At 38.0% G+C, this 15,509-nt stretch overlaps 1 protein-coding gene across 1 annotated transcript; it reads right to left on the reverse strand.

Moving 5' to 3' along the window:
* Positions 1 to 226: 226 nt before the first annotated feature.
* LOC121308231 (CMRF35-like molecule 3) lies at positions 227 to 10,602 on the reverse strand. The gene is made up of 6 exons (XM_041240508.1): positions 10,524 to 10,602; positions 7,603 to 7,776; positions 4,956 to 5,276; positions 4,597 to 4,723; positions 852 to 889; positions 227 to 532 (listed from the first exon to the last, which is right to left on the reverse strand). Exons 1-5 carry the CDS (start codon positions 10,558 to 10,560, stop codon positions 886 to 888), a joined length of 663 nt encoding a protein of 220 aa, XP_041096442.1. The 5' UTR covers positions 10,561 to 10,602; the 3' UTR covers positions 227 to 532; positions 852 to 885.
* Positions 10,603 to 15,509: the final 4,907 nt, after the last annotated feature.

The raw sequence follows: 15,509 nt of genomic DNA on the forward strand, positions 1-15,509 counted from the left end.
ACACACGGATTTGTTGAAGTATGTGATGAAATGGCATTTATTAAATATAAGTTCCATAATAATAATAATTCTTACATCTTACATGTGCACTTCCATTTACTACATAATATCTAAAATGTACAGTTTTAAACAAAACACATGTTGTAGCATATATGTATTTTCATTTTAAATCAAGCTATCTTGTACTACACTCTAGGTTAAAGACATTTCTCATTTCCATCTCAGGAAGTCTTTTACTGCTTTACTTTCCAAATCAATGGGCTGAAAGCATGTCAGTCCATAGGGGAAGCAGCTGGCTGGTTAAAAACAGAAACAAAGGCATGAAAGAGTGGGGACAATCTCACTGAAAACATGACACTGAAATAACATTTTAATCTGCTAATTTTGACAGTTGTTTTTTGCAGCTATAATAATAATAATAATAATAATAATAATTCAAACAACGTGTTACCTTTCCCTCGATGTGGGTTGGTAGTTTTTTATGAAATGACACAGTCGTGGATGTAACACACTCTTCAGATTCTTTGGAAGACTGATAAAGAGGAACAACAAATTAGAGAAAACTGTTTCTGATTTAAATAAATACATACATACATACATACATACATACATACATACATACATACATACATAAATACCCACACCGAATCTATTTATTTACGAATCTGCAATTTATTTAATCTCTACAGGTTATCCTCTGATGTTGTTATATGGTTCTTTAGAAATGTGACTTTCTTCCATTTTAAAAGTTTATCATAACATGGTAAAGCAGATAAGTACAGTATGCAGTAGCATTACCATAATTTATGCTAACCATCGGAATTGTAAAGCACAGTACAAGTAGATCTTACATTGCAGTTTTTGTCGTCTTCTTGCTTCTTGTTTTTACCTAAAAACAAAAATGAACATCAATAACAAACATACTGGACATTTTAAAGACAACTCCCAACTGGAACCATCAGTGCACGATGTTCTGTACACCATCTATGGGTAGATTAATAGAGGTTAAATAGTCCGGTATATGAACTAATTCTCCACCTATAAAATAACATTTTACAAAAAATGTAATTTTGCAACTTCCCTGATCATTGTTTAGCTGAATGTTTCACAGGGGTAGGTAAGTCAGTTTCCCCAAAAGCTTTGCTATTTTTTCTTCGTCTGGTCTTCGTCATGCACAGTCGTCTGTGTCTTAGTCATGAATCAGGATTTTTGTTCTCTCAATGTCATTTATGACTAAATTAATTAAAAGGCCTAGTCAACAAATATTTTCTTCATAATTTTGTCGACAAAATTGACATTTTCTGTAAAAGATATTCGAATTTTGAAATAAACCTTACTGTATTTCTCTTTAACAGTGGTGAATTATGTTTAATTTCATTAATTTAAATGTCCAATAATATTGCCTTGCTGCAAGAACTCCTCTCAACAGCTGAGGAGAAAAGAAGGTCAGTGGGTGTCCTCCAATCCCACTGCTAAGCTGATTTTAGCTTTACAACCAGGAGTTTGACAGCGCATGTCAAGGACAAATGCCAGCTCTGCAAGTGTCTGCTTCTTCACACCAGCAGGGAGCACTGTAGTGTGGTGAGTCAAGAGGCACCAGCGCCAAAGCAACAGTCCATGTGCAATCTTCATCAAAGAGTGGAAACTTCGCACATCCAGGATGCAAACCTGCCCTTCCCTTTGTGTAAATAAATGGGACCAGGGCTGGTGCATATATTAAGAAACAGGTACCAATATAGCAAAATGTTTTTCTTACCAACTTTGGTCGGAATAAACTTCCATGTGCAATAAAGGACAGGCACCAACAGGACAGGAAGAATCCCATATAGAACAATGAGTAGTAAACGTGTGGAGCCATTGCCTTTTGAACTATTAGATTAGGAGAGACTAGTTAAGGAACTTCGCCAAGAAGAGTTCAGTGTGATAAAATCTTAGTAATATTATAGCAAACACATGGGGAAGTATAGCAAAAACAAACAAACAATCAAACAAACAAACAAACAAAAAAACACAGTTCAGTGAATGTAAAGCATAACTTAGGAATAAAAAGATTTGTGTCCAAAATAACTTTACCATGGCACACCTATATCTGTAACTCATAAATCCTGCACACACACACACACATACACTACCGGTCAAAAGTTTTAGAACACCCCCATTTTCCCAGTTTTTATTGAAATTTAAGCAGTTCAAGTCCAGTGAATAACCTGAAATGGTACAAAGGTAAGCGGTAAACTGCCAGAGGTTAAAAAAAAAGTTTAGGTTACTGAAAACTGAAAAATAATGTACATTTCAGAGTTATACACAAAGGCCTTTTCAGGGAACAAGTAATGGGTTAACAACTTACAGCTGTTCTGCAGCAATGGAAGTAAATTAAGCCTTGAAAGTTGATGCTAACAATTCTTACAGGTATCCCAACTTTTGTTGATTACTTACAAACCCTCTGTCTGTATAAAAGCAGTGTTGGAACAGACTCTGTTACTACACCCTCTTAAGCATTATTTGGTCAGTATTGTACTGCAGGAAGTAGTATATTGCTGTCATAATGGCGAGAAAAAGGCAATTAACAAAGGAAGACAGACAGACCTTTATAACCCTTAAAAGTGTAGGTCTTTCCTTTAGAGAAATTGCAAAGAAAGCCAAAGTGTCAGTGAGTACAGTTTCCTACACCGTCAAAAGACACTTGGAAACTGGAGGAAACTCTGACAGGAAGAGTTCTGGCAGACCCAAAGCCACAACAGAATCAGAAGACAAGTTTCTGAGAGTCAACAGCTTGCGTGATAGGTGGCTCACAGGACAACAGCTTCAAGCACAGCTTAACACTGGTCGAAGTAAGCAAGTCTCAGTTTCAACTGTGAAGAGAAGACTTCGAGCTGCAGGTTTGACAGGTCGAGTGACAGTAAGAAAGCTATTGCTAAGATGGCAAAATTTGAAATCTTCGGTACATCACGCAGGGTTTTTGTATGCCGTCGAGTAGGCAAAAGGATGGTTCCTCGGTGTGTGACACCAACTGTCAAACATGGAGGAGGAAGCTTGATGGTCTGGGGCTCTTTTGCTTGATCCAGAGTCGGCAACTTGCACAGAGTGAGTGGCACCCTGAACCAAAACGGCTACCACAGCATTTTGCAGCACCATGCAATACCCTCTGGTATATGCCTAGTTGGTCAGGGGTTCATCCTACAGCAAGATAATGACCCAAAACATACCTCCAGGCTATGTCAGAACTACCTTAGAAGAAAAGAACAAGACGGTAGGCTTCAACTCATGGAATGGCCAGCACAGTCTCCAGACTTAAACCCCATCGAGCTGGTTTGGGATGAACTGGACAGAAGGGTGAAAGCAAAGCAACCTACAAATGCAACACATTTGTGGGAACTTCTGCAACAGTGTTGGGAAGAACCTTCTGAACAATATTTGATTTCCATTGTAGAAAGAATGCCACAAGTATGTTCGGCTGTTATATCCGCAAAAGGTGGTTACTTTGAGTCAGAAATTTAGATTAAATTTTGTTAAACAAAATGATTCCATGATTTATTTTTTATTTCCAATTGTTTGTTTGTTCTATGCTTTAATTTCAGAGTACATTGAGACATTAAACTGTGTAAATTTCAATAAAAACTGGAAAAATGGAGGTGTTCTAAAACTTTTTGACCGGTAGTGTGTGTGTGTGTGTGTGTGTGTGTGTGTATATATATTATGTATATATATATATATATATATATATATATATATATATATATATATATATATATATATATACTGTATATATATATAATATATATATATACCGGATATTAATTTACCCATATGTTATATACCAATGAAGATTGTATGAAGATTACATGTAACAACTGCTTGCAGAGAGTGTGTGTTACATTTTAAATAACCCCCAAACACCAACCAGCAGTGACATGTTAATAAAATGACATCCCACTGCCTGGCATTTGGAAGAGTGTATTTCTGTATGTGCTGAGGCCCCCATCAAACCATCTAGTGGCCAGTTTGGAAACTCCAAGAGGCGAGACACCCAATGCTTTTAGGAGGTCTGCATGGCCATAGGGCGGAGCGCCGGACCCCTAGCAAATGATCTCATTACAAAGGGGGAGGGGTGGATGGGTGCAGGAGAAAGAACTTTAATGGGGGGTACTGCATTACCCTGAGAATCTAAGTAAAGGCACAGGGAAAGCATATAAAGCACTACAAAATAACAGTTTAATATGTGACCTCGGCTGAGAAACATCCAAAGCAGGAGAAAGTGATTCAATTGACCTGCACCCAGTCCTTCTTATTAGAGTTACTAAAATGATAAGAAAGGAGCACTGGTCTCTAGACCCTCACTTAATTATATAATTCATACAGGAATAGAGAAATCTAGGCACAGCATGGGCCTGATTGTTGGTACCAGATCATTTAGCAACCCTTCTCAAAGTTGTTCTAGAAGCCAGGACTTGGATGCAGGACCTCTTCTCACCAGGTTGGCTGCTCTTTCAGCTCTCAACTTAAGCATGGTAAACTTTCCAAAAGGTTACATTGGAATATGTATAGGCCTTTGTACTTTGAGACACAAACCAGTCAGATCTGCATAACTGTTCTTACCTGTCTGGGCGGCTGCTGGTATGCAGGATGGTTGAATACTGGATGATGGTGGTGGTTTCTTGGGATGTGTGCTGGTTGGAGCATGTGGAAAATATACTTGACATTGTTGTTTGTGGTGTAGTAGGTGCTGAAGTAGTAGGATTAAAATGCAAGTTAGTTGGTAACTTCAAAGTAGTGACTGCAAATTCATAATGAATTCCAGCAGAATAGCTCAGGAATAACACCTGACTATCTTATGCATGTCCTCTGAGTTCTGAAGTCATTCATTTTGAATTAAGCCCTGTCAACTCATCATGATTTAAAAAAAACCCAAAACATTTAGGATCAGTTTTGAAAACTGCAAATATTTGGTTTCTTACCATCAACAACGTCAAGATGAAGTTGGAAACGTTTGTCGATTTTGATATAACCTTTTCTCTCTATAGCACACCAGTACCAGCCTGCATCTTTCTTCTCCAGACTCCTCACAGTCATAGTGAATACCCCCTGGGTTTTATCATCATCGATCAGTATCTTATCTTCATCATTCAAGGAGCCATTGGTTCTTTTAAGAACAGTACAGTTGGACCAGAGTCTTCCAGTACATAACATGGTCTCTGTACTTCCAATCATAGTGACACGGGACACTGATTCTCCCACGCATCCGGTTATGTTCCTTTGTAATGACAGACTGTAAGTACCTGGAAGTACATAACTTACTATAAATAGGGAGTTTTTGTGAAGAAAATGCTCCATTAAACCAGTCAAAACTTCAAATTTGTCATCCAAATGTAACTGTTAAGGGGCAGGTTTACAACACGCACATACCGCAGTTTGCATTTTTGTTGAGACACTTAACAAAGTAAACATTTTGTTCTACGTACTAAGACAAAATATGTTAGTGAAGACAGGCGCAATATACTATATTATATATAGATATATATATATATATATATATATTATACATATATATATATATATATATATATATATACACTGAGTGTACAAAACATTAGGAACACCTGCTCTTTCCATGAAATAGACTGACGAGGTGAATCCAGGTGAAAGCTATGATCCCTTATTGATGTAACCTGTTAAATTTGATAAAAGTGGAGCAATGTTTGAATGCCACAGGATATCTGAACATCACTGCCAATCAGGTGCATCCTTTCATGGCAGCAGTGTATCCATCTGCTAATGGATTTTTTCAGTAGGATGATGCCCCATGCCACAAGGCTAGGATTGTCCAGGAATGGTTCCACGAACATGACAGTGAATTAACCTTACTGCAGCGGCCTGCCCAGTCACCAGATCTCAATCCAATTGAGCATCTGTGGGATGAGATAGAACAAGCTATTCGGAGTAGAGATCCACTACCAGCCAACCTGGAACGCTTTCGACACCTTGTAGAGTCCATGCCCCGACAAATTGAGGCTGTTCTGAGGGCAAAAGGGGGTGCAACTCAATATTAGGAAGGTGTTCCTAATGTTTTGTTCACTCAGTGTATATATAAATTAAAGGCAGTTTAATCCCATCCAAATGTATAGTGGGGGGCCTCACCTTCTCCACCAAATAAAAAATGTGTTTCTACCAAAAAGATTTTCACAACCATACAGTAGCCCCCAGCTAAACTGGATATGTTTGATACATTAATAAGTGTCATGTTTAAAAAAGAAAAAAAACAATAAAATTGTACACACATACATTTATAGTGCTCAATGTATTTGAAATGTATAAATCATTGCGCTGAAATAACACTAATGTGTTTTGGGTTGGCTACACAATACATCTTGTAAAAATATAAATCTGAACTATACAGTCCAGTATAAAATCAAATGACTACCTAGCGCACTTTCTTTTTACTTTAGACTTTAGGCTACTGGTATGGTAACACAAAATAACTCCTGCTGCTGCACTGTACACATTGGTTTACAATGCAAATAAAAGACTATTTTAAATTGAAACAATTATTTTAGCATATTATTATTATTATTATTATTATTATTATTATTATTATGATTAACTTTACAGGCTAGACAATTAACACAAAATAGATCATGGTGCCGTATTGACAAGTTACGATACTTACACAGTCAATTCTCATTAATACGAATTTCAAGGGACCAGCAACAAATGTTGCATAATACCACTAATTCGTATTGTCATGAGTAGCCTTTAAGATAAAAGTATAATCTCTGCTTTTATTTAAGTTAGTCAGTGGTGCAGTGTTAAAGATGTTTAGAATGAGCTGGAGGGGTTAGCAGCACATGTGTACAGTCTATTGCTTCCAACATGTTGTGGAAACCAGAAATGTCACAGAAATTTGTTTTCAAGGCTTGCAAGTACACTCTGCTTTTAGCGGAAAACAGGTATTTAGCTGTTCGCATCAAATTTATTGAGCACAACTGGCAATGCACGAGAAAAGGAGGACTGGGAAATGCCAACAACAATTGATGCAATTATAAGTGTCGCAATTGTCTGCAGCTTTCCTACATCTCATTATAATATCTGAGGACCCTGATTTCCCACCTATTTGCGAATTTATGCAGGAACGCCCATAATTACATATTAATGTATGCTTGAACCTCAAACAGAAAATGCAGCCACAAAGCACTCCCTAAAAAGTTGTACATAGCATTGCGCCTGTCTAGTACATTTCACCCAAGACTTCCGACTCGTTTCCAAATGGTTTGCAACTATTGCAACAGGAGCAACACTTTAGTAAACCTACCGCTAAATGGTTAGGTACATCCAGGTTTAATATGTATATACTGACAACCGTAAATATGTTTAACCTAATGGCTTCACTCATTGTGTTTGAGTATGTGTGAAAGTTAACTGACTTTGGATAAAAATGACAAACATTTTTCATTTTACCGTCAACAACATGAAGCCAAAGTTGAAATTTTTCATCAAAACCACTTTTCTGTATAGCACACCAGTACCAGCCTTCATCCTTCTTCTCCAGTCTCCTCACAGTCACAGTGAATACCCCCCGGGTTCGATCATCACTGATCAGTATTTTACCTTCATCACTCGGGGGATCATCAGTTCTTCCTAGAACAATACAGCTGGCCCAGATCCACCCTGTACACCAGTACTTCACATGGTCTCTGTACTTCACGTCATAGTGACAGGGGACACTGACGGATCCTCCCACCAAGCCAGTAAACTCACTTTCAGGTGACAGACTGTAGGTACCTGTAAGTACAGAAACAATTAATCACATAATCATTTGAAGATCAGTTTAGCAATATGTTATAAAACATTTACATTTAAACAAACTTGATCTCAATTTGTGTGATGTTTTCTTGCTATGAATAATTTCAGCGCTTTATAACTTTTTAACCTAAAGTAATAAATAAATAGTATAATACCTTTATTAATGCCAAGGAGGCTATTTATTATGCATGATGAATGACCGCAATCCCTGCCCTCGGAAATAAACCTGAACTATTTGGTCAACCACTGCCAGCTCCATACTAACACTCATGATGGTTAAACTTGCTTTTTAAAACCTGGCGAAAGAAAACGGTAGAAATACTATGTGCTATTTAACACGAGGTAAATCCCATTTACTCTGTGGTATCAGGAATATTGAATACTGTGTGTACAAATATCGTGTGGTAGAAGTTCCCAAGTGACTGACTCATTTGCATTTGATTTGGCGACAGGAAATTGTACATTACCACATCATCTGAAGTCGACGGAGAGCTGGAAGAGTTGACAGTTGCAGATTTGTTTAAGCACTGATGGATTCACCTTTTCATCTATATTTTTATTTTTTTAAATAGCAGCATCTCGGACTGGCAATCCATTTTAAGGAAACCCAGCCTATTTTCGTGCTTGATACCAATACTATTATAGTGCATGATAACAATGCTTTCAAAATGCAATTAAAGGGCCAGGCATGATGAGAAGGTGCACCAGATTTTCAATAGTAGTTAATAATCAAGTAAAAACTGTGAAACAAATGGTATAATGCAATTCACAAGGGAATGCAAGTGGTGCAGAAAGTATGAGCTGCAAGACTCACAGCTATTGTAAAATAGATCAACTTTAACACTCCTTAAAAAAGAAGGCATACTAATCTATTTCCTTGTACCAATATATATATGACGGAAAGATGAGTTCTGGTGATGAATCTTCCTCCCGACCTGTGAGGGCGCTAAAGAACGGGAGGAGAAGTATCTGGAAAGGCTGGCCTGACAGTTCGTTTTCGGGTCAGGGAAGTGGGTCAGCCTGGAGAGAAGCGTGACTCTGTTGTAAGACCGTATTGATTTGAAAGGTAAACGAGAGGCAGCTGCAAGTAATAAGGCAGCTGCAACCGTTTATCTCGATATCATGCGGGATTACATATAGGGGCCAGGGTAACGCTGATCTTCTCCTTCGTTTGGGTTAACGTTAGGAGAGAAGGACTGAGAGAGGAGCTCTCAGAGTATTTGTGAAGAGTGTTGTACGTGCTGTGTGTTATTTTCTGTCTGTCTGTAATTGTCTGTCTTTGTCGCACTAATAGACAGTTAACGCGCATCTCCGGAGCTGTCGAAAGGAGAGCACTATCCGGAGCACCACTGCACTGAGCACCCGCACGTTTTCGATCACCCAGGACTGGTGACCGTACCGTTGTTTTTGTTCGGGACTGTGCCCTTGTTTTCATTATCCCCGTGCTTTACACATTGTTGTGTATAGCCGGGGATTTATTATTTTTGACGGTCACCAGACCTGGAAAAGAGCAATAAAGCACTTATTCACTGAATCACTGTTGTCTGTTCATCACTCCTGCACCGCATCACCGCGACATCGGCTGTAGACGAGGGGAATGGTTGGTGAAACGGTGTTATATATTGAATATATATATATATAATATATATATATATATATATATATATATATATATATATATATATTATATATAGATTATATATATATAATATTATATATTTATTATAAGACTGTTTATACATATATAATAAGTATTATACCCAAGGTAAATATGAAGACCTTTATACACTACAATATTAAATCAAGAAGTATACTGTTATTAAAAAACGTAATCGGTATTGTATAGAGCCATAACATATGGGGTGCCATGTGTAAAAAAAGAAAGTGTTAATATTTTAACATATCTTTTTTTTTCCAGAATTAACATAAATCTTGTATTTTTTCCACAGATTTATAAATGTTGTGAAAATAAAAAGTAATATATTTTTAAATGTGTACATTCAGATATCATTTATAAATCTAGTTACAAGATTAACTAAATCTGTGAAAATAAATAAATGTTATATAAAAAATCTACACATTTAATCTATTCTAATTTAATATTTAGTAGATTAACTACACTGTTCTAATTGTTCGGTCAAGCTACTAAGACCTGAGATAATTGATCTAACATTGTAAATTGTTCGGTCGATTTGGAGAATTGTTAAATGTAAATTGTTCGGTAAATTGGAGAATTGTATGCAACTAAACTCCGTAAATTTTGATTTCACGCGATTTAGACCTAACACATACGTTTACGTGAGGCAGACAAAAACACGAAAGTGCGCTAAACTTAACCGAGAGGATTACGAATTTAAACGTATAAAGTGTTGACCGTAATTTTCTCGGTTAGTTAGTTTAGCGTGAATATTTAGCTAAATGTTAAATCTTGTAACTAGATTTATAAATGATATCTGAATGTACACATTTAAAAATATATTGATTTATTGTCACAACATTTATAAATCTTGGAAAAAATACAAGATTAATGTTAATTCTGGAAAAAAAAGACATGTTAAAATATTATCGCTTGTCTTTATACATGGCACCCCATAGTAACATATCACCATTTTGTACCTTTCATTAAAAACACAAAAATTCTTAAATGTCTCTTTTTCTTGTTTAAAAAATATGTTGAGTGTCAGGAGTGAATTCTAGTTCCAGTCCCTTTAATGAATCTTCCTTACCTAGGACCATAGCGAGGAAGACAAGCAGAAAGTCCATTTTCAAGTTTTATACAAACAGGTTTTCCAAGTATGATTGTTCTAGCTGCCTGCGTGGATGTTAATACTGTCCTGCCAATTCTAACTTTAGAACCAGCCAGGAAGTAAGACTTCTCGATAATTGTGTGCAGCTTTCAGAAAACAGTTAGATAGACAGTAGACAGTACTAAACAAAATGTACCTTTTACTTGGCAGTACCTCAAATCCTTTAAAAAAATTTTTGCAGAGATTAACACAGCTGGATGTCTGTCTGTGTCTCTGTTTCTCCTTCAGTTTGAGAGTAACATACAAAGCTGACCAATTCTATAGTGTGGATATTTCTCAGAGGATATGATTCAGAGACTTGAAAGAGGAAAAGTAGGGCCGTCAGATCTATTAAGCCCCTTTCACGCTGTCATGCTCTACCCAGGTCAGAAGCTACCTGGTTTGGGATCCGGTGGCATGTGGGTCAGCTACATGATTTCACACTGCCTTTGATAAAGCAGGATTGACCTGGGTGACCGAAGGAAATATACAACGCTCATATCAGTACCCCAGAAGTAGCTTGTTACAGATGCTTCCGCCCAAGCTTCTCTGGACTGAACCATCGACCCAAATGTTGATTAGAGCAAATGTTTTATCATCCCTGCTGCAATCTAGCTTATGCAGTGTCTCAATCAACACAACTATGACTAAACAGAATAAACAGAAATGTTCCTTGTAGAAGTTAAACCTTCACGCAGGCATTTTGTATCGCTCAACCTGGGTCAAGGTGTGTTGACCCATATCCTGAGGTGGGTCGCTGCAACCCGGGTCAATCAGGGTATGATCCAGCTACGTGGTTTCACACTCTGCAGGACTGTGACCCAGGTAGCCAGAACTCGGGTCGGGACCCGGGTAAGAGTGCCAGTGTGAACGGGCCTTAAGGTTGGTAAAACAAAATATGGTTTAGCATTAATTAGTTTGGGTCCCCAGAACAATCATTCTGACAATTGTACCTAATAAAGCAAGTATGAAGGCAATGTTTGAGGGGATTTAAACAGTACTAAACAGTTTCCTGTTTTTTTTTAATTAAAAAATGTACCATATATATATATATATATACAGTGCCTTGCAAAAGTATTCAGACCCCTGACCAATTTTCTCATATTACTGAACTACAAATGGTACATTGAAATTTCGTTGTTTGATATTTTATTTTTAAACACTGAAACTCAGAATCAATTATTGTAAGGTGACATTGATTTTATGTTGGGAAATATTTTTAAGAAAAATAAAAAACTGAAATATCTTGCTTGCATAAATATTCAACTCCTGTGCTGTGGAAGCTCCCAGTTTGCACCGATGAAAGAAATTGCCCTAACGAGGACACGATTACCTTACCATTGGCCTCCACCTGTGAACCATTAAAGTTGCTGTCACATTTTCTGGATAAAATCCCCACTATTGAAGGATCATTGGTAAGGCTGTGAATCTGAAGGAAAATGAAGACCAAGAGCATTCTACAGAAGTTAGAGATAAAGTAATACAAATGCATAAATTAGGGAAAAGGTACAAAATAATATCCATGTGTTTGGATATCCCAGTGATCAACAATCAGGAAGTGGAAGCTGCATCACACCACCCAGGCACTGCCAAGAAAAGGACGTCTCTCAAAACTCAGCGCTCAAACAAGAAGGAGACTTGTGAGAGAAACCACAGAGAGGCCAACAATCACTTTGAAGGAGCTACAGAGTTCAGTGGCTGGGAGTGGAGTAATGGTGCACCAGTCAACCATATCAAGAGCTCTGCATAACACTGGCCTGTATGGGAGGGTGGCAAGAAAGAAGCCGTTACTCAAAAAGTACCATCTGAAAGCACATCTAGAGTTTGCCAGAAAGCATGAAAGTGACCCAGCTGCGATGTGGCAAAAGGTTTTGTGGTCAGATGAGACCAAGATAGAGCTTTTTGGCCAAAACTCAAAGCGCTGTATGTGGCGCAAACCTAACACTGCACATGCTTCAAGACACACCATCCCTACAGTGAAATATGGTGGTGGCAGCATCATGCTGTGGGGATGCTTCTCATCAGAAGGGACTGGGCATCTTGTTACAATTGAAGGAACAATGGATGGAGCAAAATACAGGAAAATACTGCAAGAAAATCTGCTTCAGTCCACTAAAAAAAACTGAAGTTTGGGAGGAAATTTACTTTTCAGAAGGACAATGATCCCAATCACAAGGCTAAAGCAACATTGGAGTGGCTCAAGAACAAAAAGGTGAATGTCCTACAGTGGCCCAGTCAAAGTCTTGATCTCAATCCCATTGAGAATCTGTGGCACTATTTGAAAATTGCGGTCCACAAGTGTCGTCCAACCAACCTGATCAACCTGGAGCAAACCTGCCAAGAAGAATGGGTCAAAATCATTCAAAGCTGGTACTTTCTCTCTTTAAATTCTCTTTAAATTCTAGTGCACCATTTTGTTTTCTTAGTCCCCAGTTTATGTGTCACTATCTATCACATGTATTGTGTTCTTTGGAAGTAATGTAACTATGAAGTGAGTGTTCAAATGGGATGCTTTCCAGGGATGCAAAATAAATGCATTTTTGAACGATTTAATGATTTACCCACTAACCCTCCCTTTTTATAAACAGTGAAGAGGGTTCCCTTCCATGGAAACCACCCTCTTCTCTGGAACTGGCTCTCTCCTCAGGTTGCCCCCCCCCCCCCCCCCCCCCCCCTTGACCTCTCCTCTGCCTTTTACATTCTTCTCTCTTCTCTCTCTGACCTGGGAATCTCAGGCACTGCTCTTGTCTGGTTTTCTCTCTACCCATCCCTCCAGGTTTCCTGGCGTGGTTCTCTCTTCTCCTCAACCCCTCTCTACAGCTGTACCTTTATTATTGACCCTTCCCTCTCCTTCTCTCAACACATCTCTTCTTCACTATTGCATTACTGTTATGTCATTGTAAATGCAACTTGTTGTAATCCTTACTTGTTGCATCCTAGTTCGTATTGTATTTTAGTTGTATTATATGCACTTATTGTAAACTATGTATTTAAATATTACTATTGCATTGTAACACTGTGCTGCTCTGTAGCACCTGTAAGTCGCCTTAGACAAAGGTGTCTGCCAAATAAATAAATTGTAATGATAATTTGTCAGTAGACCAAAATTGTAACTTTCTTTCTCATGTTTGGTGAGTTCAGTGTGCCTGCTGGCTTTGTTGTATACATCAACATACTCCTTGTCAAGCAGAATTTTTCTAACGTTTATATTCCATCTGAAAAAATGTAATTTTCCTTTCACACATTTTTATCCTATATGGGTGCCAGATCAAGGTAAGAGCTATGGGGAGTTTGCATCAAGAATCAATGGATACTTACAAATTCACAAAAGCTTTAGCAATTCAGCTGCTATAGCACACAATAAAATAGGTGTAATGTTGATAATAATAATAAAAAAATTACTGCAAATATGTGACAGACAGCAAATGAATCAGAGTCAGCAATCTCCTTCCCGACCTGTGAGGCACTGTATAACAGGAACAGTGTGCCCCGGACTGGATGGTTTGGCAGTTCATTTCAGGGTCAGTCGGAAGTTGGCCATCCAGAAAGGAGGCAGAGTCACAATACCAGAAGTTAACACCTTAATGTGGTGGACGATGTGTCAGTCGTGGATTGGAGGAGACATGATTGCACTCACTACCAAAGGGGGCGTGACTGATGGTATATCAGGGGATGTGGCAAAGCGATCTGGTCCATTGTTATGCTTATGGAAAGACGTGTAAAGGACGTACTGTTGTAAAAAGAGACCATGAGTTTTTGCGTTTTGTTTTGTCTCTCTATTAAACTGTCACGTTTGTCATTTATAGAAGGCTAAACTCTGGAAGCTGTAGCTAAACAGCCAGCAAACAAACCCGGACTACACTGCACCATTGTGCACGTGTAAACCTGTAAATCACCACTTACACTAATAGCCCTCACTCTGGAATTGTGATCATGTTTGTGTTTTTGTGATTACTGTTATTATTTTGGGACTGAATTATTATGCTATTATTTTGACTGGCTTTACACATCACTAGGTATAGCCAGTATTATTATTTAAGAAAATAATAAAGCTTAGTTTTTCACCATTGAACTGTTGTTGGGTTTGTTATTACTGACCAGTACATCTCCTCTACACCTGCGCACTGCAAACCACTTTGTAATAAAATGAATAGCAACTTAGGCCGAGGCCAGCAACTAAGTATGTGACCTTTGACAGTTACTGCTTTACGCTTTTAATGAGGAAGCAGATACTGAGACTGAAACTGAATTAAGGGAAACAAGTTTATTCGCAAAAACTCTTATATTTAATCTAAAAATAATTTCACCAGGACAAAAAAAAGCCATTGAGGTGCTATAAGGAGATTCATTGCGGGGCGGATAACATTCTAGTGCAGTCCCGAGATTTTTATATTAACAGGATGTTTGAATATTCTTCCGTTTGACCTGCAACCTGAAAAGACCACCTATCAACTGTGAAACATTGACCCAATCACAGCAGATCATCTAGTTATGGTAAATGCAAAGAACAAGACACCACTTGATATGTGCAATGGACTATGGGAGTATGGAATGATTAGACAGTCTGTCCTAGGATCCTCAATTGAGGTGTATATCTCAAGCTCAAACTGAGATCAACCAAGGACGCATTATGGAAGGCCTTCAACCACCTGGAAGGTTGATACAGCTGCAAAGGAGTTTGGAGTGAAAGCATTTTGTGAAATGTGGGCTCACGTTTTATAGGATTAGTTTGCCAAAAATATTTAGTTGAGGGGCAGAGCCTCCCCCTAATTTCTTTTGAAATATATTGTAATATGTTTAGGCTTCTGATTTCTGGTTTTGAAATCGATAACAACTGACAAAACAAATTAAATAGGTGTCTATCCAATAAACACTGCAAGAACACTGGAAATGGTTACTCAATTCATGACTTGAACACTTTCCTCA

The sequence above is a fragment of the Polyodon spathula genome, chromosome 3 (genome assembly GCF_017654505.1).
Source record: "Polyodon spathula isolate WHYD16114869_AA chromosome 3, ASM1765450v1, whole genome shotgun sequence".
Lineage (NCBI taxonomy): Eukaryota > Metazoa > Chordata > Actinopteri > Acipenseriformes > Polyodontidae > Polyodon > Polyodon spathula.